Source organism: Cololabis saira, chromosome 5, assembly GCF_033807715.1.
Source record: "Cololabis saira isolate AMF1-May2022 chromosome 5, fColSai1.1, whole genome shotgun sequence".
NCBI lineage: Eukaryota > Metazoa > Chordata > Actinopteri > Beloniformes > Belonidae > Cololabis > Cololabis saira.
Genome location: NC_084591.1, coordinates 45,932,850 through 45,955,867, shown reverse-complemented (window position 1 = coordinate 45,955,867; position 23,018 = coordinate 45,932,850). Strand labels below are relative to the sequence as shown.

Here is a 23,018-nt window from a genome sequence, read left to right as displayed (position 1 = left end):
TTTCTTTCGGGTCGTTCCCTCGCCCGTCTGTCTCCATGACGCTTATATTCCGCTACAACTTTGAAAAGCTCACAATTTTGATGTTTCCTGTTTCCATCTGTTCTTTTAATTATTTCCAGGTCCTCCAAGCTATTTATTAAATAAATGGTCTCTGCTCTTGACCAAAAATCGGAATAAACCAGACACTTACTTCCAGTTAAGTTTAACTTGGAATGGCCATTTTTGTTAAATAGTTGTGTAAACATCTTTTAAAAAGATCGCTAAAGAGATGCAAAAGCTTCATCAGGAACCAAAATAAAGGGGAAAAATATACGGAAGGCGCCAAACAAAACAACCATCAACAAGTGGCTCTTTGTTGAAATGGTTACCATGGTTACAGCGCCACATAGCGTCAGAGTCAGCCATGCTCTGGACATTTATCCCATTCTCTGAACAGCATGTAAACTCAAGACAAGTGATTGGGTCTTCTGGATGTTTATCTGATACCATCAGAAATCCTGCTGCATGTAAACGTACTGTGTGTTGTTGAAACCAGACTGGATGTTTAGTCCTGTGTCTAACCCCCTCCCCTCTGTCCCCTCTTCCCCCCCAGGTGGCCTCAGGCTCAGGTACAGGCTCATCGCCAGCCTCCTCCTCGCGCCAGCAGCTCCGGCAGCGGATCACTCGCGTTAACCTCAGGGACTTCATCTTGTGTCTGGAGCAGGACCGCAGCACAGCCCGCTCTCTCACGCTCTACAAGGCCCTGCTGAAATGAGGAGCACCCCCCCCTTTCTCCTCCTCCTGAGGGGGACGGGGTCTGTTTCCTCCCGCAGCACCTTTTACTCTGCTTTTACAGCTCTAGCGTTTACTTTGGAGGATGATGGCAACGATAGTCAGTCCAGGCATGTTAAAGGAGCCCTCACACAACTCAAACCCTGACACCCCCGCGAGGCCGAGCCCTCGGCGTAGACGGAGGGGAAGAGCCAGACCAACGGTCGCCACGGTTACTCTGGCATGCAGAAGCTGCCGTCGCAACATCTGCAACGCTTTGTTTTAGTGCTGATGTTGGATTTGAACCGTTTTGGAGTCCAAAGACAGAATGTGACTGGTTTCACCAGCCGACTGCTCGTAGTTTACAGGTGAGGTGACAGGAAGCAAACGCAGCTTGCAGTGTCTCAAGCTCAGGCTGGAACAATTTCATCAGCACAAAGCTGTCATTGTTTTTATACTCATTTAAAACCATTTTTCAGTAAACGTGTTAAAAATTGGTTCTTTTAACTCCACAGGTGCAGGTTTGTTATTTCCCAGTCATGTTGTTTTTTGTTGGAAGATTCTGTTTCATTGCTCGTGGATCTGTAATTAGTGCTTTATTGTCATAACGATCCACAGAAACCTCTAAAAGCAGTTAATTGATCCTTGGTTTGTCTCTAAATCTAAAAACTCAAAGATGTCACATGTAGACTATGAAGGCTTTTTTTCCTTTAAAAGTGGCAGCAGCGCTGCCTCACCTGGACACACGGTAGGGGAGCAGGGGCGGCTAACCCTTTAACGGCAGCAGACTGCTGCGATGATGACGAGTGTGGACTTGTGAGGTGTGAGTTAAGGGGCTGCCAGCTCCTCTGATACCAGTGCTGTACCTGACCAGGTGCCTTCCCAGTCCACTTCCTGCTGTTCTGTTAGTCTGCTCAGCTCTCCCGGCGGTTTACAACGTTTCCCAACAGTGTTCCGATCCTCGGATCGCCGCGGTAGCACACGGTGGTTTTGCCGACGGCGTCAGAAGCCACGTTTTTGTGTAAATGACGACACACTACCGACTTTGAAGTTAAAGGGAACAGTTCAACATTTAACTTCACGCTGAGTGTAGGAAAATCAGGATTAGTTTTTGATTACTTTTATGAGATGCATATGGAAAAATAGCGTCTACAAAAAGTGATTAATTCATACCTGAAATGATGTCTGCATGCAGCAGATTCAGAACAGTTGGATCATTTTTAAAATCCAAGCGACAAATAGAAAATTAGTTTTCATAATGGACTACGAATAATCAAATCATGAGTAATAAAAATATTTATTTGAAGAAACAGAAACAGTATTTTGGTTTAGTTCAGAAATGTATTTTCTTCTTTTTTTAAAGTTATAAAAAATTGCTCACTACATTATGACATTTATTTTAGTAGTGATTAAAATACCAATCAGTTGCAGTTTCAGCTTTATTTATAAAAACACATTTTAATGTTTTCATCTTGCAGAAATGTATTTGCATATTTGAGTCTGATCCTGAGACTCGGCAGATGTGGTGATGTGTGGAACTGTCCCTTTAACGCAGAAACATTTGCTGTTTTCTTGGAGAAGAGTCTGGCTGCAGACTGTGAGGAAAGTGGAGCTCCGCTCGTGTAAATCCTTCCCCGTCGTCGTGGAGTTGGAGCTCAGCTCTCCCCACAGTCTGCACTCAGACCCCAGTCTTGAGTTTGTGGTGGCAGGAGCTGGCTCTCCGACACGCAGGAACCACTCAGGCTACGAAGGTCCAACATTCCTCCCGCATCTTCATCATAGCTGGACTTTAGCTCAACTCAAACTATGTGACCCTGTTGGAGGACGACATGCAGTCAGTTCGCAGTTATGAAGGTTTTTAATGCTTTAACTGTTGGGTTTTTCTTTGTATAGAATTTAGCTTGAACTGCTGAGCTGATGGACTAAAAACTCAGCATCCAGATCAAGTCCCATCTGTTGGAAGGACTGGATTTATGCGACTATTTATATTTCTTACATTCTGTATAAGGGCCTGATGCATTTCAGGCCATGCAATTTTACAGTCGTTTGTACCTTTTCAAAAAAATGAAATAAAGAAAATGAGGATTAAGCTTTATGTGGGTTTTGTGGTGTTGTTAAAAGTAGAAACACTTTCAGCTCTTTCATCAACACATGTGAAGAATCAAAGCTCAGAGACACAATGACATTAAATATAGCTTTTAAAAAGAGTTAAATTACGCATGAACATATAAAACTGGTGTGTTGGCTCAGGAGATATTGCAGCTACAGTCTCGTGTATACAGGTTGGTTTAGTTTGCTTGAGTTTCAGACGGGTTCCCGTGCTCTGAGCAGGCGCTTTCCTGCCAGGCGTTGATGCTTTCAGTCCAAAGGCTCTTGTTTGATCCGTACTGGAGTTCTGGTGATGGGCGGGGCGGGCCGCAGGTCTCGCCCCAGGACGTACTCGCTGAACTGTGACGAGTCCACCCCGCCCCCGCAGGACGCCCTGACGCTGAAACCCTTCTGGAAGAGACGCTCCAGCACCTGCAGGGACACGGAGAGAGTGACTTCATGGGATGGAACAGTCATCATCTTTATATATGTGAAGGGGGGGATGGGCGGCGGCATCCGCTGCAAGTCTGAAATAAGAGAGAAACAGGAAAACACACAACGGGCACACAAGCCTTTGGAATCTGCAAGAGAGAAAAAACAACAGAAACGGGAACAAGCAGCACTGCAAAAACTCAAAATCTTACCAGGAATATTTGTCTTATTTCTAGTTAAAAAGACAAATTTTTAGTCAAAAAATCTCATTACACTTAAAACAAGAGTCATTACCAGAAAAATAACTTATTTGACAATTTTCACCTGTTTCAAGTAAATTTTCACTTGAAATAAGTAGAAAAATCTGCCAGTGGGACAAGATTTATCTTCTTATTACAAGCAAAAAAATCTTGTTCCACTGGCAGATTTTTTTACTTATTTTAAGTGAAAATTTACTTGAAACAGGTGAAAATTGTTGTTTTTTCCAGTGATGAGTCTTGTTTTAAGTGTAATGAGATTTCTTTTTACTAAAAGAGACATTTTAACTAAAAATAAGACAAATATTCTTGTTAAGATTTTGAGTTTTTGTAGTGAGAGACACAGCAACCATTCCTGGGGCCTCATGTACAAAAAGTGCGTGGTTTTTAACGTGAATCCGTGTGTGGAATTCTTGCATATTCAAAAAAAATTCAGATTCTCAAAACTGCGTATGCCCCAATCCACGCACGTTTCTTTGAACATCACAATCAACGTAGAATTGAGTGTATATGCAGGAGCACAACATTCCGCCCTGTCTCCTCCCTCAAGTAGATAATTTGAACATGGTAATGAGGGTAAATATTCATTAAAAAACGCTCCTAACAAGGAACTTGCAAAAACATTTAAAAAAAAAACGGCCGTGAGCTGGAGACAGTCCTGTCGGAAGTTGAGGCTGGAAAAAATAATTTATTTGGGGGCATTTCCTCTGATTTAAGCTCTGTGATGAGTTGTGGTCTTATTATGTTTGTAAGGGTTTGTGAATGATAGTATTTAGCGTTAGTGCGTCATTACACTCTTTTTTTCCTCGTTTGTATTTTAAGAACCGACACCAGAACTTAATTTGGTGGGACGAAAAAAAACGACTCCTCGTTCCGCTTGATTGTCACGCGTATTATATAGTAACAGATTAAGCCCAATGTACATGTGTATTGAGTCTTATAGTTCGCATATTGGATGTTTGTGATCACCTCTCATAAGTATAACAACGTGAATGACAAACTTTTAAAACATGAAGCATCACGATCTGATTCCTCTGCTGCAGAAAATTAAGCTGTACCAACAGGATTATTGAGGTGCAAATGTGAGAAACAAAGTAAAGAAAAGTCCCTGTAACTCGGAGTGTTGCAGCCGCAGGAGGAGAGACCGGTCCAGGTCCCGGTGATGGGGGGACCCAGCACAAAAAGACCAACTGCAAATCTTTCACTACTGAGTTTGTATATTCAAACCCGGATCACTGAAAACGACATGATACAACATCAGTAATGTAATTTTGCAAGTTCAACCTAGAGGTGCAATCAACAGTGTACTGTGTCTCTCCTGAAGTCACTTAGCTTATCCAGCAGTCCAGGCTGCTTTACTGAAAATGAGAGAAGATTTGAGGCGTACGGAGTCCCAAAACATAACCCTGAGGGACACCATGGCTGACTGACATTACCAACATAAAGACATGACAGGGTAAGTTTATTTCTAAAAGTCTGTGCCGACCAGCGTCTGAAACCTTGTTTCATTCAGCTGAGGTGCTATTCCAACTTTTATCATGTTTGGAAATGAGATGAAATCCAAAACTGTTGAGATGTGACCACAAAGGTGTGAGGTGTCAAATATGGACACCAGGACACGAGGTGCTGTTTGTCTGATATAATGCACCGAAACCAGATCACTGTCAATCTAAAACATGTCATGCCTTTTCTGAAGAATAGTATCAAATCATTAAATCCAGTTGGTTAATCAAAGTTTACCTTTTGATTAACGGACTATTCAGTCAAATTCAAAGCAGCGTCATTTATAAAGCACCAAATCATGACAAATGTCATCCCAAGGAACTTCAACAATACAGTTCAACTTGTTCCAAATTAGTCAAATGAATACAAAGCCAATAAAATATAAATAATTATTGCTTAACTAAGGAAACTAACAGATTGCATCAAAATGTTTCTTCAATACAACCTCTGTTGACCAGTGTCGTACATGCTAAAACCAATAAAAAATCCCCAAATGAACAATAAAATAAGCAAATATATCTAATAAAATAAAACATAAATTTAAAAAAAAAAAAAAAAAATATATATATATATATATATAAATACATAATTCAGACATCCATACACAAAACAGTAAACAGAAAAGCTACATACAGTATCACTTGTGCTTTAGAGTTAAGATCTGGGAATTGTCAAGAGCAGTTGATCTCAGAGCTTTGACAGGATCATGAAAGTTCAAACACTCTTAAAGATAAATAAAGTGTTAAAGCCATGCCGTTCAGACACCTAAAAACAAGCTAAACTGGATCAACTGGATCTTGTACTGGGCAAGAAGCCAGTGAAGGGCAGTTTGTAACAGTCGACAGGTAACAAAAGCACAAATAGCATGAATAGCATGAATAGCTTTCTCCAGGTCTGTGGAAGGAAGGCAGGCTTTGACCTTATTTAAAAGTCGCAGATGAAAAAAATCTAGTCTCTTAGTCTGAAAGGATATGAAAGAGGAAACATCAGCAACAACAGATCAGGGACACCTATTATTAGAACATTTCATGTCATTTGATCAATTGTAGCTACTGAAGAATAAGTCCTTACGTGCCATCGCAGCATTTTTCTGACTGATCTTTGTGTCTTCAGACCAGTCGCAGAACATTTTCACAGTGACAACAGAAACAAAGTTAGTTCAACATGAGGACAGAACTAGAATAACAATCATCTTTATTGGACAAGTTTGAACATTGTCCAACAGGGAATTTGACTCCGGTTGTTTCGCTCGCTGTACCCAGATTACCCAGAAGTAATGTGCGTCGTCGCAGGATGGAGACGCACATTTTGATGTATAACACACCTGGGTGCACGTTACAGTTCGGGCTGCATTAACTGCCGAAGGAATGGCATAAATTGCGCCAAAATGACACGATTAATTCAAAATGTTCAAATTTCCGACTTCCTGTTCGGTTTCGGCCATGGCGCCAAGAGACTTTTCTTTAAGTTGCGACATGATACAAGTGTGTACCGATTTTCGTGCATGTACGTCAAACCGTATTGTGGGGCTTGAGGCACAAAGTTTTCTAGGGGGCTCTGTTGAGCCATTGGGCCACGCCCATTAATGCAAACCATTAAATATCACATTTTTCGCCAGGCCTGGCTTGCATGCAAAATTTGGTGACTTTTGAGGCACGTTTAGGGGGGCAAAAAGAAAAAGAAAAAAGAAAGAAAGAAAAGAAAGAAAGAAGGAAAATTCCTACAGATACAATAGGGCCTTGGCACTGTAAGTGCTCGGGCACATGTGTCTCTGTATCGTTATTGGGAGTATTGGTCCTATTTAAAGGAGCTTGAGGCTCCTTTTAAGAAATGAGACTCTCTAGCGCCACCCTTCACCACGACGGCCGTCGGGGGTACTGCAGCCAACAGAGAAGCCGGCACGGGAGAACGGGGAGAACGCACATGCAGCGTCATGTGACGTCACATCCGCCGCCCAGCGCGGGAAATTCGGGACCGAATTGCAGCACATTTTGCAGCACACAGCCTGTTCAAGGCAACGGAGAGATACACTAGAGGGCTCATTCTTTTTGGTTTGGAAAGCTTCATCTGACATTATTACTAGAAAACTTAAAATGTATACAGATTTTTTTCATAAATCTTGCCACAATCCGGCCTCAAGCTCCTTTAAGTGTGTTTTCCAGCACATGTTGAGACTCACCTGCACAGAGTTGAGTCTGCAGTATCCGTTGAGCGGGAAGCGGATGACGTGGGTGGGGTCCTGGTTCCAGCCGGCGTTCATGGAGTTGCACATGACATCTCCGGTTTCCGGGAAGACCTCTTCGATCAGGACCTTTTCTCCGCTGAGGGCGATCCTCTCGCCCAGGTCGGGCGTGACGCGCACCACCAGGCACTCGCAGGGCGCTGAGCGCTGGGCGTCCCGCTCCGCCTGCCAGCGCTCCAGCTCCCGCACCATGGGGCTCAGCTGGTAGAAGCGGGCCTCCTCGTACAGCTGGGGGAAGTCCTGGGGAGGGGGGGGAGGAGGGACGATGGAGCTCATCATCACATCAGCGAGGAAGCGAGGGATAGATGTGTGTTCTAAAGAGCGTCTCTGCCTGCAGGCTGTGTGATTCATCCTGAGCAGGAACACTCGGGGACTGCAGGCAGCGACATGACAAATGCAATATGCACTTGACTCACACACTCTCTTACTGAAACACACACTCGTTTGGCTCCCATTAAAGTCTGCCACGGTTCAAAATTGATACACTCACAGTAGGGATGGGCGGTATGGACTAAAAAATGTATCACGATAATTTCTGGCATTTATCCTGATAACGATAAAAATGACGATAAAAAAAATACCAATTCAACTCCACCTTTGTAACTATAAATCTATGTCACTCTCAGATCAGCCATGTTTGTTACACAAAAACGTATCAACGGTAATTTATCTTTCTTTCTTTCTTTCTTTCTTTCTTTCTTTCTTTCTTTCTTTCTTTCTTTCTTTCTTTCTTTCTTTCTTTCTTTCTTTCTTTCTTTCTTTCTTTCTTTCTTTCAGGCTCATTTCCTTCCTTCCTTCTTTTTTCCCTTCCTTCCTTCTTTCCTCCTGCTCTCTCCTTCCTTCTTCCCTTCCTCTTTTCTCCCTTCCTTCCTTTCTTCCTTCACGTACGTTCTGCGTGGATTTAACACAGAACCATAAATCAGCTTTACACAAAAACATCATCAACGGGAATTTATCGTTTTTACCGCAAGATGACAAATTCTTACCGTGAGGAATTTTTTTGACGGTTTATCGTGAACGGTAAAATATCACCCATTCCTAACTCACAGTGGCCACGGTTACATGATGTCGGAATTAATTATTCATAATTAATTAATTCCGAATTAAACTATTTTCCTTCGAGTTTACATGAAAATAGTAATTACGAATTGAGGTTTACATGGAAAACACGTTTGATCGGCTTTATCCAATTCCTCTTAAAGCAGCACAACGGAACTTTCAGCTTTTGTTGAGTTTGGCGGCTCCTTTGGACAAATGCGGTAGTGCTTTACCAGAAAGAACACTACGTTTCCCATGAGCACCAGCGCGTACTGCCGGAAAACTCCTGTCCCCGTCGCGTGCATTTGTTTTGATAGTGAATGAAATAAGACGGGACGGACTTTCAAAACTACCCCCTGAAGGAGCAGCAGAGGGACTGGGGTCGTTTGGGACTGTTGGGTCTTCTTGGTCTTTCTGGGAACTTTGTTTGATTGTCAAGCACTTGCAGATATTTTCTCCCACTGGACGGATGCTTTAACTCCACATGACGTTTACAATGTGAAGTTGTAGCCTTCATTCGTAAAGACTGCACCGGGCTCGTGGAGTATTTTAAATGTGCGCGCCGCCCGCTGGTGAAATGAGAAGGATTATTCCGTAATAATTGGACCTAAACAGTGAAGCTGAAACTCACATAATCTGAACAGTCTGAGCACTCATTCACATGAGGCTGCACTCATTCACATCAGTCTGCACTCATTCACATCAGTCTGCACTCATTCACATGAGTCTGCACTCATTCACATGAGTCTGCACTCAATCACATCAGTCTGCACTCAATCACATCAGTCTGCACTCATTCACATCAGTCTGCACTCATTCACATCAGTCTGCACTCATTCACATCAGTCTGCACTCATTCACATGAGGCTGCACTCATTCACATCAGTCTGCACTCATTCACATCAGTCTGCACTCATTCACATGAGGCTGCACTCATTCACATCAGTCTGCACTCATTCACATCAGTCTGCACTCATTCACATGAGGCTGCACTCATTCACATCAGTCTGCACTCATTCACATGAGGCTGCACTCATTCACATCAGTCTGCACTCATTCACATCAGTCTGCACTCATTCACATGAGGCTGCACTCATTCACATCAGTCTGCACTCATTCACATCAGTCTGCACTCATTCACATCAGTCTGCACTCATTCACATGAGGCTGCACTCGTTCACATCAGTCTGCACTCATTCACATCAGTCTGCACTCATTCACATGAGGCTGCACTCATTCACCTCAGTCTGCACTCATTCACATGAGTCTGCACTCGTTCACATCAGTCTGCACTCATTCACACGAGTCTGCACTCATTCACACGAGGCTGCACTCATTCACCTCAGTCTGCACTCATTCACATGAGGCTGCACTCATTCACACGAGTCTGCACTCATTCACATCAGTCTGCACTCATTCACATCAGTCTGCACTCATTCACACGAGGCTGCACTCATTCACACGAGGCTGCACTCATTCACACGAGTCTGCACTCATTCACACGAGTCTGCACTCATTCACATCAGTCTGCACTCATTCACATCAGTCTGCACTCATTCACACGAGTCTGCACTCATTCACACGAGGCTGCACTCATTCACCTCAGTCTGCACTCATTCACCTCAGTCTGCACTCATTCACATGAGGCTGCACTCATTCACACGAGTCTGCACTCGTTCACACGAGGCTGCACTCGTTCACACGAGTCTGCACTCGTTCACACGAGGCTGCACTCGTTCACACGAGTCTGCACTCGTTCACACGAGGCTGCACTCGTTCACACGAGTCTGCACTCGTTCACACGAGGCTGCACTCGTTCACACGAGTCTGCACTCGTTCACACGAGTCTGCACTCGTTCACACGAGTCTGCACTCGTTCACACGAGTCTGCACTCGTTCACACCAGTCTGCACTCGTTCACACGAGTCTGCACTCGTTCACACGAGTCTGCACTCGTTCACACGAGTCTGCACTCGTTCACACGAGGCTGCACTCGTTCACACGAGTCTGCACTCGTTCACACGAGTCTGCACTCGTTCACACGAGTCTGCACTCGTTCACACGAGGCTGCACTCGTTCACATCAGTCTGCACTCGTTCACACGAGTCTGCACTCGTTCACACGAGGCTGCACTCGTTCACACGAGGCTGCACTCGTTCACACGAGGCTGCACTCGTTCACACGAGGCTGCACTCGTTCACACGAGTCTGCACTCGTTCACACGAGTCTGCACTCGTTCACACGAGGCTGCACTCATTCACACCAGTCTGCACTCATTCACACGAGTCTGCACTCATTCACACGAGTCTGCACTCATTCACATCAGGCTGCACTCATTCACATGAGGCTGCACTCATTCACCTCAGTCTGCACTCATTCACCTCAGTCTGCACTCATTCACCTCAGTCTGCACTCATTCACCTCAGTCTGCACTCATTCACCTCAGTCTGCACTCATTCACATGAGTCTGCACTCATTCACATGAGTCTGCACTCATTCACATGAGGCTGCACTCATTCACACGAGGCTGCACTCATTCACATCAGTCTGCACTCGTTCACATCAGTCTGCACTCATTCACATGAGGCTGCACTCATTCACACGAGGCTGCACTCATTCACACGAGGCTGCACTCATTCACACGAGGCTGCACTCATTCACATCAGTCTGCACTCATTCACATGAGTCTGCACTCGTTCACATCCATCTGCACTCATTCACATCCATCTGCACTCATTCACATCAGTCTGCACTCATTCACATGAGGCTGCACTCATTCACATCAGTCTGCACTCATTCACATGAGGCTGCACTCGTTCACACGAGGCTGCACTCATTCACACGAGGCTGCACTCGTTCACATCAGTCTGCACTCATTCACATCAGTCTGCACTCATTCACATGAGGCTGCACTCATTCACACCAGTCTGCACTCATTCACACCAGTCTGCACTCATTCACACCAGTCTGCACTCATTCACACGAGGCTGCACTCATTCACACGAGGCTGCACTCATTCACACGAGGCTGCACTCATTCACACGAGGCTGCACTCATTCACACGAGGCTGCACTCATTCACACGAGGCTGCACTCATTCACACGAGGCTGCACTCATTCACACGAGGCTGCACTCATTCACACGAGGCTGCACTCATTCACACGAGTCTGCACTCATTCACATGAGGCTGCACTCATTCCCGTGTGTTTTACCTGGAAGTCTTCAGGCAGCAGCAGCTTGCAGGTGCGCAGGAAGCTGAGGATGTATCTGAAGATGTCTCCATCTCTGTCGATGAAGTAATGCTGCTTCAAACTGTCCAACACGATGGGCTCAGTGCCGTTGAACAGCCGGCTGATCCTGCACTCACACACACAACACACACAGAGTGGGGTTTACACTGATGAAGAGAAAACATGAAGAGAGGTAGATCAAGATTAGGAATATCAAAACAGAAAGGGCAGACAAAACAAGGAAGATGAAGACAGAAAGTGAGAGTGAAGAGCTCTCTTCATCTTCCATGTTGTCATGAGGAGGATGAAAAGCTCAGTTTCATTAAACAGCTCTGTTTTTTTATGAAGCAACATCCAGTGTGTCTGTCCGTCTGCATGTAGTATCATATTGTATTTTTAACTATAATGTTACTGGCAGAGATGTTATGTGAATTATTCTGCTCTGAAGCAGCTTTTTATACCAGAACTGTGGATCTTTCTGCTCTATTAGAGACAGGTTTTAGGTGCATCGTAGAGACAGAAAGAGCTTTAGGCCCCGTTTACACGGAGCAAAAACGCTGTTGTTTTCATGCGTTTTGGCCGTTTGTTTACACGAAAATGAAGCTCAAAGTCACCAAAAACAATCATTTCTGAAAACTCCGGCCAAAGTGGAGATTTGCAAAAACTCCGTCTTCACGTTTTCTTGTAAACAGAGAGAAACGGACATTTAGGCTTCAGAACGTCACATTATGACACAGAAACGTCACCAGCGTCATGAGTGCGACCTGTGTTTACAATTTGTTTGGCCACCGTCAATATTTTCTTGTATTTTACCTGTTTTATATTCTAAAGTCACACTTAAAAGTAACTCCACTTCTCTGTCACTCCAAACCAAAGACTCTCGTTCATCTTGGAAGTAACTGGAAGTTACACGTGTCATTTGTTGATGTTTTTTTCCAGGATTCTGATTGGCTAGCATGACTTTATCTTCTCGTTACACTGCCCCCTGTAGGTTTGGCTGCTCATAGCACCTTAACAGATATTTATGCGGGTTCGTGTAAATTTACACGTTTGGTAGCCTTTTCAGTTGGTTAATGATTCATTGGAAAGTGTTTTTACATGTTAATCTCTGTTGGAAATGTTTTTTATTACTTTGGGTTTTTTGCCAGTGTTGCACAGTGTTAATGTTTGTCACATTATTTGTTATTAACCTCCGTTTATAGAGGACTTGTTTACATCATTAGCTTCTAGGATTGGCCTGAAATGTTTTTCATTTGAATCTCTAAATGAGGACTTTGCATTTCAGATTAACTTCTAAGCCTCCTATAATTTCATGTGATTGTTTTGTTTTACTGATATAATGCACAGATGTGTCATAAATAAAGGAGCTATTTCGGTTTCTTATTTATAACATCAAACTGGCTACTATGGACTGAAATGCTTGTGCTCAATGATTAATATAATATTCAAATAAGGAAATTTTGGTGGAAAGTGGAGCTTTGTCATTATGGCGTGTTTTATTAAAAGTAGGTCAATATCAACTTCATTAAGTTTGCACAATGCATGGTTTCAAAATTAACTTGCATTTAAAATAATATTTCTTTATCTGAATATTATATTTAACATTCACAATGACTAAATCTGGAGACTATTAATACATAATTCATATGTAAACTAGACAGATATTCTCCTGCTCATTTCTGTGCACAAAAAGAGAAAAGTCGAAATGTCGAGATTAAAAAGGAAAGGAAAAAGAAAAAAGAAAAAAAAGAAAGGAAAAAAGGAGAAAAAGAGAAAAAAACGGAAAAAAGGAAAAAAAACTAAAAAAAAGAAGAAAAAGAAGAAGAAAAATACAAAAAAAAAGGTCAAATATTTTTGAAAAAGCTCCAGGGAGCCACTACGGCGGCGCTAAAGAGCCGCGCGCGGGGCTAGCATGACTTTATCTTCTCGTTACACTGCCCCCTGCAGGTTTGGCTGCTCATAGCACCTTAACAGTGTATTTATGCAGGTTTGTGGAAATTATGGTATTTTTCAAAACGTAAAGGTGGAAATATCAGTTTTTGTAAATACCCTGTATGTGTAAACGTGGCCTCAATCTCATCAGACACGTGTGCTTCCTCCCTGCGCTCAGCAACACAACAACCAACCTGTCTGCCGGGGCCTCAGTGTCGGCGTGCCTCACCTGGACTCGGGGAACTTGGTGAGCGTGCCCAGGCTGCTGGTGTACATGTGCCCCCCCACGTCGATGTGCACCGGGGCGTTGGCCTTGGTGAGCTGGGCGGGGGACGGGATCCCCTGGGCGGTGGTGGGAGATGCAGGCGAGTGGCTCACAGACATCCTGGACATGCTCCGGCCTCCTGCCACGGTTACCCAGCGATGTGAACACACAAGAGTTGTGGGTTTGGGTTTGACTTGATTTGAGCCCAGGTTTAGCTGACGACGGCACCACGCTCAAAAACAGCAGCAATCGGAGGTTCTGAAATGAAAGCATCAACTGTTGTTCCTTACGTTTTTTCTTCTTGTTTCTGTCAAACCATCAGGCAGCTGATACAACATCAACAGCAACTCAGTTTTTAGTAGTTCTTGCATTTTAAAAATGCTAACAATGCTTAAGGTGTGCTTTAAAAGAAAAAGTATGCTTTAAAAGTCAACAAAAAACCGTGAAGCTGCAAAGTTATATAACAGCCAAACTCTTGCAGCACAGGGTTTACATTAGGAGTGGGCAAAAATATTGATACGGCAATATATCGCGATACATAGTCTCCCGATACGATATCGATATTCAATGTATGTATCGCAATATATTGCCGTATAAATATTTTTGCCCACCCCTAGCTGCACTTTATTTTGTGATTTCAGTGTGGGTGAGACACTGCATTTTATTTTTGTCATTTTAAGTCAGGGGCAAGTAGCTGTACTGTATTTTTGTGATTTCAATTTCAGTGTGGGTGAGACACTGCATTTTATTTTGAGTATTTTGTATCTAAGAATAATGCACACACTGCACTTTTCATTGTGTTTCAGTGTGTTTTTTGATGCAAATATGTTGCATAATTAAAATGGAAAGTTTGAATTACATTGTTTTGACTCAGTCTGTCCAATGCATTATCACTATCATCTGATGTACATATATACAACTTGGATTTTAAGATGAGTAATGCATTTTTAAATTTTTCGGTGAACTATGTAGAATATCGCGATATATCGCATAATCGGGATATCGCAATTTGTATCGTATCGTGGCTCAAGTATCGTGATGCGTATCGTATCATGAGGTCCTTCCCAATACCCACCCCTAGTTTACATGTATAACACACATAATCAGACTGCTGTTACTAGTGGCTGACAGCAGCTAAATAAATAAATAAATATTAATTAACTAACTAACTAACTAACTGAGTGAGAGCAGAGCTATTGCCCTGAGAAACAATGGAGTAGCAATACAACACATCCACAACACAGGCAAAAGAGGGTAATAACACCGCTGAATGATGAGGCTAAAACATCATTCAAAATGTTAAAGAGCCTTATTGGACCAAAAACACAAAAAACAAATATGTCTGGAGCCGCAAAAAATGAAGTCTTGTATAAGCTTTAGAATGAAGACAACAGCCACCTGCCTGGCGCCGCCCTGTAGTTTTCAATTTGTTAATACGAGAATTATTCAAGTTTAATCCACTTTTTTTTGTACATTTTTTCATCAGAATTTAAATTACATATTTGGGTCAATGTGTAACAAATATGACTCAGCATATATTATATAGAAACACCAGCAACAATTTTAAAACAAAAAAATTAAAATGATTTAATCCGGATTTAAAGTAATTCAATCTTCATAATGTTTAGTTTTTACCTATTTTAAGGATTTGATGTTTTTGGTTTTTGGAATGCCCTTTTCTCCTCAGTTTGTGTCATGTTTGTCCTCCTATAGAAACCACTTTAAAACAAAAAATATATTCCCCTCCCCCATCTATTTCCATTTTCAAACATTTTCTAAAAAGCTCCAGGAGCCACTAGGGCGGCGCTAAAGAGCTGCGGGTTGCCGACCCCTGGGCTAAAAGGTCCTCCTCTTCACAATGCTCCCAATCTGAGAAGAGACTACAGTATTCCAAACCAGTACAGACTGATTTGACTGTAGATGTGTGTCTGTCAGTGTGCAGTGTGAGACTATACAATAAACATGATTTATAATGGCAGAAACTATCATACTAGTTATGCACTTAAATGAAGGAAACTGTTACAGTCAGTGCGTTTACATGGGAAGTTTAATTCTTCCTTAATTCAGAATTAAAATTAAATCTGATTTAAAATGAGTAAAAATTACCATGTAAACACCTAATTCCAAATGAAAATGGCCATTCCAAATTAAACTTAATTCCGAAGTAAGTGGCTGGTTTATTCCGATTTTAAATCTGAATAAAATAATTCAGTGATCATGTAAACACTCATTCCTCTTTAAATTAATTCCGGTCTTTCTTTCTGCTCGTTCCCTCGTCCGTCTGTCTCCATGATCTTATATTCCTGCTGGGCTGGTTTTCCAAACAAAGTTTCAAGATGCAGCAGCAGTAAACGCTGGTCAAGAGCAGAGACCATTTATTTAATAAATAGAAATCATTAAAAGAACAGATGGAAACAGGAAACATCAAAATTGTGAGCTTTCCAAAGTTGTAGCGGCTAAGTTAGTTTTTCTTCCGGTAGTTTAACTTCCGGTCCCCCCCCTATCCAATCAGAACCTTCCCAACCCCCAGACCTGGAGAGGAATTGGAGAAATAATAATAAAAATAATAATAAAATAATAATAATTCGGAATAATTAATTCCGAATTAAAAAAGTCATGTAACCGTGCTGTAACAGTGTGCAGTGTATGACTTCAGAATCATCTTTATACAGTAAACATGATTCATAATGGCAGAAACTATCAAAGTATTAGTAGTCAATTATGCACTTAAATGATGTTACAGTGTTGAATAATGATGGTGTTTATTCTGGTATTTTCTTCCAACAGATTTCTCCAATGATGAAATCTGACAAATAAATGAAAAGTATTTCTAAGCAAAGTGAGGTATCTGAGTACACTAGCAGCGCTATTATCAGTGACTGCGTTTCCATGCATCCATAACCCTTTTAAAACCTGAATATTGGCAATAACCCGAATTTGCACGGCCATGTAAACACCAATAACCCCTTTGAATAAACAGAATTTTCTCATATTCAGGTTTTTAAAAACCCCAATATGACCCCTGGGTTACTCCTTTTAAAACCTGAATATTGGGTCATGTAAACACCAAACGGAATATCCCCATCAAACGGAACAGGAATTTGTTTTCTGCGCATCCTCTGTTCACAAGGAATCCTGGGGCCTGTACTACGAAGCAAGTTCAACATATCCAGGATATCTTTTCCTTATCCAGATTCACTAAGCGGGACAATTGCAATCACGCTAAGCGGTCACACGACGGTGGTTATCAACTCGGTATATCAACCCAGGTTTCTCCAATCTGGATATGAGCGCGTGCACATAAAAGGGGCGGTGTTTTCAGCGCATGACCAATCGCAAGCATGGAGAAGTCCGCTGTCAGAGCCGCTTATTTCAGTAGCGAAGAGCAAACAATAATTTTACGGAAATATGATGAGTATAGGCATATAATACAGGCAAAAAGCAACACAGTTGCAGCTGCAAAATGCAGGAAAGACAGCTGGCAAAAGATCGCTGACTGTATAAATGCGTAAGTTCATAGGGATATAAACATATATTTGAATATTCTGGGAATCTTAATCTTAAACTGTAAACCATGATCAGCAATATTAAAATAATAAAAGGCTTGCAATATTTCAGTTGATTTGTAATGAATCCAGAATGTATGACATTTTTTTGTTTTTGTGTTTGCATTACAGAAAATCACAATATTCTAATTTTCTGAGACAGTCCTGTATATATTGGTTCTATAACTATTGTTGTTGACCGATAACTTGTGCTGATGCTGTACCAAAGAATTGGGTTTATTTATTTATTTTATTTTATTTTTTATTTTTTCAGGAGGGGGGTATTTAGTATTTTAAAGTGACTTCTCAGAATGTTCGAGGGACGAAATTGAAAATCCCTTTTTTGCTATCCCCTTACAAATGCATCTTCTTTTTCATTTCTTCTTGATTTATTTATTTAATTGGTATTAGTTTTGGATTGACTGTACATCGGATTTTGGGTGATGATTTGTTTTATTTATTCATTGATTGATTTATTTTTTATTTTCTCCTCCACCTCTTTTTTCTTTTTTTCCTTTTTTTTGGATCGTTCATACAGGTACTCATCAGGGAAAGCAAAGGGGTTTTGGTGGTCCCTGAATACGCGTTCTCTTCGGAGGGATCCTCTCACGATCCGCGCACCGAGCTCCACTGGATTCTCTTCGAAAGGGCATGCCATTTTCCAAGAGAGCTGATTGGTCAGTGGGCGGTGCTTTTATACCCGGCGATCTGTATCTCGAACATAACCTGCTCCGGAGCAGGTTAGCTGTTCAGCATAAGTTACCATGGCGATGTACCCCGGTAAGAAGTGAACCACCGTCGTAGTCCTGAAAACCCAGGGTTAAACCTGAAGTTACCTCGCTAACCCCAAATCCCGCTTCGTAGTACAGGCCCCTGGTCTTTTGAGTCCAAGAAGTTCTTATAAACACGGAGAAACACAAGACCAGGAGGAGACTAATCACTTCATAAATGTAATGAAGGATATGAACATTTCTGCATTTGTAGACGGTAGAAAGTACCGGGATATCGAAGCAGCATTTGTTTTGGATTTGGATACAGGAAGAAGAAGCAGAAATGACGGTAATTGCGTCATGATGTTCTCCGTGCGTCACTGGTTTGATCCAGATATCCTGAATGATTAATTACCATGTAAACGGAATATTCCCAATGTTTCAGTAACCGGAATATTAGCAATAACCTGAATTTTGACTGCATGTAAACGTAGTCAGTATAGTAGTGCGGGTGTGAATACAAAGTGAGGAGAGGCCTGCTGGGCTGTGGGAGGGGGGGGGGGGTAGTGAGGGAGCAAAGACACTAATGTAACTGCTGACGTGATGTCCTGAGGGTGTGGGGGGTGTGGGGGGGTGTGGGGGGGTGGGGGGGGCAGACAGACTGCTGGGCCTCTCCCATTGTGCAGCAGAGCTTTGAAGCAGAAGAGGTGAACAGGAGGCAGCAGCTCTGTGTTTGCCCTGCAGCCTGCACGCTGCCCCGGGCCCAACCGTCTTACCCCCGTCCCCCCGGCCCCCCCGTCCCCCCCGTCCCCCCGCCTGCCTCTCTGCTGGGGGAGAACTCCTCTGGACACAGCGCTTGGAAATGTCTGGAAATAACAGCCTCACGTGTGTCAGATGTTTGATCAACCTCAACCCACTTTTCCTCTGAAACCATCAAATTAAATGAAAGGGGACGTTCGTATTGTAAAAGAAAAGACCACCTCTTTTGTAATGGAGAGCAAACTTTATATTTGGCTGTTTTGAGTGAAAATTATATCCTGTCGCTCTGTCTTGGGCCACCTTGGTCTAAAAACCATTCAGTGAAGCATTCAGATTTATCTCACAAATCCTAAAATGATCCAATATCTAATCTTTATCTCTAGCTAGAGCTGCACATATAATAAGCTTTATTTGTCAGTATATAAAGCAGCTACGACCCGATTGGACTCATCCTTTCACAGAGAGCATGCGCAATCTCTGATGTCACGTCAAAAACTATCATTTGTAGTTTAAAGTGTTGCAAATTCACATTACAAATCATGTTTTCATAGCAGAAAAAAGACCGCATTTCCCACGTCTGCCCAGCCAATTCCTTGTCCAATCACGGCGTTGTCTAATCTGTTTTCATTTATCGCCCACAGAATGGCACAAATTGCTAAAGGCTGATTTATGGTTCCGCGTTAACGCAGAGCCTACGCCGAAGGCTACGGCGTAGGCTACGGCGTCGATTTACAGCACAGCATTGCACAGCAGCCCGTTGAGCGATAGCGCTAAAACGTCAGATTTTCAGATTATGAAGCTCAAGAATGAGATCAAGTCATATTTAGGCAGAAACAACTTTTCATTAACTGTATTTGTCCTTCAATCAATTTTTGGCAGGTGAAAATGCCTATTTTGTGCTGTAATGGTCCTTTAAAAGAGTTAAAAGCAATCCTGTGAGCTCTAGTGTTTATATTATGAAGCTCAATAATGAGATCAAATCATATTTAGTTAGAAACAACCTTTCATTAACTGTATTTGGCCTTCAATCAATTTTTGGCAGGTAAAAAGACCCATTTTCAGTGGAGAAATCAGATTCTGCATGCAGGCAATCACTTTTTGGCACGACACCGGATCCAACATGCTCGAAACGCATGCATGAAGTATCCACTAATCGAGTCCTACCCCTGAATCTGACACACATACATTCTTACATCTAGCAAAGGCAATATAATATATAGGCTATATTATAATATATAATATATATAATAAAGCTTCTATAATGTCCGGAATGTGGAATTTGAGGAGGTAAACTTGCATCCCGTGCTCGGTTCTCACCTGAGACGACGCGGACGCGGAGGAGATGGAGCTGCGGCTTGTCTGCTCCCGGATCCCGCTCTGCTTCAGCCCACGGCCGGTGTGCGTCTCCAGCAGAGCCGGGAGAAGAGCCGGGAGAAGAGCCGGGCTGCCTCTCTCCGGGAGAAGAAAGGAGAGGGCTGACCCAGGCGTGGGCCCCGGGGCCCGGGGCGCTTCAGACCCCCGGGCTGCGCGCCCTGCCCCCCGGCGCGTCTCAGGCCCCCCGGCGCGTCTCAGGCCCCCGGGGCCAAGGATTAGGTTACAGAGAGGTGCTCTCCTCTCCCCCCTCAACTCGTCTGTTCATCAGCGGACAGAGCAGCAGAATCCCCGGCTGTCAGACGTCTCTCCTGCAGCGATGGGGGCTGGTTTGTTTCTGAGAGGGGAGTGCCTTCTCGTCCCTCTGGTGTGACTGTGACTGCCTGCACACCCGCGTCTTTCCCCGATAATAACCCAGCCAACAGCCCTCTGGCTCTGCAGCCAAATGACGCCCATCGTCATGCATGATGCTCCTCTATCCGCCTGCGGCCAAAAGCACCATTTCAATTATTGCGCTCTGGTAGATGTGGGCCAGAAGGCAGCGCGCACAGACACGCACAGACACGCACAGTCCTGCCCGGGTCTGCGGAGTCCGAGCAGCCTCCGTGCTGCCGGGGCTGCCGGGGCTGCATCTGGAAGCGCGGAGCCCCAACCCGCTCCAGCCGGGCCGCGGCTCAGCGCAGCCGCATCTCCAGCGGAGCGCCGCTTTACGCAAACGGTGTCCTGTCCTCCATATGTGGATGATGTACAAGACGTTTCCCAGGTGTTTTACATAACACAATTAAAAAATTATAAAACAAATGAGATGCAAAAACTAAAAGTTGTGGTGCATCGAGAGGGATTACGAAAATGCAGCAGTAAAAAGGTCTTGAGGCTGAAACTGTGATGCACTTGTTTTGGTTCTGTCTCTCCACTGCCACCTTCTGGAAATAAGTAATACGTTACATCAATTTCAAGATTGACTCAGATTTTTCTTTAGTTTGGAACAATATCATTTTTCCACGATGCCAAAAGTAAGAAACAGAAAGGACTATATGTCATAAATCTGCTAATTAAACACAGCGAGCGAAACAACCGGAGTCAAATTCCCTGTTGGACAATGTTCAAACTTGGCCAATAAAGATGATTCTGATTCTGATTATATTGGGGAAATATCACATACACAAAGCTACATTTTGTGACTTTTATTCTCTGTATTTATTTAATAATCTACCACCTGGCTGTTGTTCATTTATTAGTTTGAAGGTACATTAATAAAAAAAAAAAAACTATTAGTTTCTTATATGGAGCTGGACACTTTAAAATTGACTCGCAAATCGATGTTATTTCATTTCATTCATTCTTCAGTGAAACGTATGCAACCAGTGGCGCCACCACGGGGTGGCCAGGGGTGGCCACGGCCCCCCTACAAACTTGCTGGCCACCCCAATGGCCACCCCACTAGCTTCAATAAATAAAAAATAAATAAATATAAAAAAAACAAACAGATTCTATCGTCAGTTATGCATTTCATCCCTAATCATTTGGGCCAAATGCACAGCCAGCCAGGTTTTAAGATATGAGCCATCTGTTCCCCTTTTCATTAAATATTCATTATTATCCGTCAATAAAATGAACATTTTTGAAACAAGTTTATTTATGTTCAAATTTAAAAATTATATACAAGATCTTCCTTCTTCTTTTAATAATTTCTTTTGTGTTAATTCCGATATTCATTCTTATGCCACAAGGCACAAAGATGATTTTAATTTACCGTTTTGTAGAACATGTAAACATCAATCTTTCTGTCATGATCACAGTTCATGGTTTTTTTTTGCTGTGTTACTGACTCTCCTGTCATCTGGATCCTGCCACCCTCATCAGCCTCATTCCCTTCACCTGTGCTTCCCTGGCCCAGCTCCACACCTGGTTTCCCTCATCAGTTTCCCCTTCATAAACCGGCCCATTCCCTCATACCTGTTGCCAGATTGTCGTGTGCTTTTTCTCCGCTTTCCAGCCTTCCTGATTTCTGTCCTGTTCCTGCCTGCCTGCCTGCCTGCCTGTAACCCTGCATGACTCCCGGTATGACTCCCGGTTTTTGATTTTTGCCTGCCCCCTTGGACTTGTTTGCCTGATCTGCCTGTCTGCCCGGTTTTGACCCCTGCCTGCCTTGGACCCGAATAAAGCCTCTTGGACTCTGATTCTGCCTGGTGTTGTGCATGTGGGTTCTCTGTCCTGTCTGAGCCGTGACAGTACAATCTGGCCAAGACTGAACCCAGCCAACATGGACCTACCACGTAAGGACGAGGATTGTGGGATTTTTTTTATGGGGACCAAGTGGCGTTCTACCACCGTACGGTGAAGGGGACGGGGACATGCCCCCAGTTCCGGCCTGTTGCTGTTCCCGAGGTGGTCCCAGACCCACCCCAGTCCCTTCCCCCTTTCTGGGGAACACGCCTGGCTCTGGGTGGGCCCAGGAGCCTGCAGGCTCAGGGGAGGCAACGACGAAGGCGTCAGCCCCAGCCCCAGCTTGCTCCAGCCCCAGCTCCTGCTCCGGCTCCTGTTCCAGCTCCTGCTCCGGCTCCTGCTCCAGCTGCGGCTCCGGCTCCAGCTCCAGCTCCTGCCCCGGCTCCTGTTCCGGCTCCCCGCATCCTGTCTGCTCCTGTTCCGGCTCCCCGCATCCTGTCTGCTCCTGTTCCGGCTCCCCGCATCCTGTCTGCTCCTGTTCCGGCTCCCCGCATCCTGTCTGCTCCTGTTCCGGCCCCCCGCATCCTGTCTGCTCCTGTTCCGGCCCCCCGCATCCTGTCTGCTCCTGTTCCGGCTCCCCGCATCCTGTCTGCCCCGGTTTCAATTTTTCAATTTCAATTTTATTTATATAGCGTCTAATACAACAGAGTTGTCTCTAGACGCTTTACAG

The 23,018-nt window shown here is 43.6% G+C and overlaps 2 protein-coding genes across 3 annotated transcripts in view; one reads left to right on the top strand and one right to left on the bottom strand.

Moving 5' to 3' along the window:
- The window catches only part of LOC133444465 (transcription initiation factor TFIID subunit 4-like), a 38,921-nt gene extending 36,084 nt beyond the window's left edge, over nt 1–2,837 (top strand). For both annotated transcript variants that reach the window (XM_061722274.1, XM_061722273.1), the window contains exon 15: nt 593–2,837. In XM_061722274.1, the coding sequence (XP_061578258.1) occupies nt 593–754 (162 nt within the window). In that variant the 3' untranslated portion in view covers nt 755–2,837. The remainder of the gene's footprint in view (nt 1–592) is intronic.
- On the bottom strand, nt 2,830–20,748 carry LOC133444467 (BTB/POZ domain-containing protein kctd15-like). Its single transcript, XM_061722278.1, has 5 exons — nt 20,069–20,748; nt 13,702–13,995; nt 11,523–11,667; nt 7,210–7,512; nt 2,830–3,270 (listed from the first exon to the last, which is right to left on the bottom strand). Exons 2-5 carry the CDS (start codon nt 13,863–13,865, stop codon nt 3,109–3,111), a joined length of 774 nt encoding a protein of 257 aa, XP_061578262.1. The 5' UTR covers nt 13,866–13,995; nt 20,069–20,748; the 3' UTR covers nt 2,830–3,108.
- Nucleotides 20,749–23,018: the final 2,270 nt, after the last annotated feature.

Bases quoted from the DNA above. Each gene is read 5' to 3' on its own strand.
- LOC133444467 (XM_061722278.1), bottom strand. From the start codon at position 13,865: ATGTCCAGGATGTCTGTGAGCCACTCGCCTGCATCTCCCACCACCGCC. The intron at 11,668-13,701 runs GTGAGGCACGCC...GTGTGAGTGCAG, and splicing joins ACCAAGTTCCCCGAGTCCAG to GATCAGCCGGCTGTTCAACG. The intron at 7,513-11,522 runs GTAAAACACACG...CCCCCTCCCCAG, and splicing joins TGCTGCCTGAAGACTTCCAG to GACTTCCCCCAGCTGTACGA.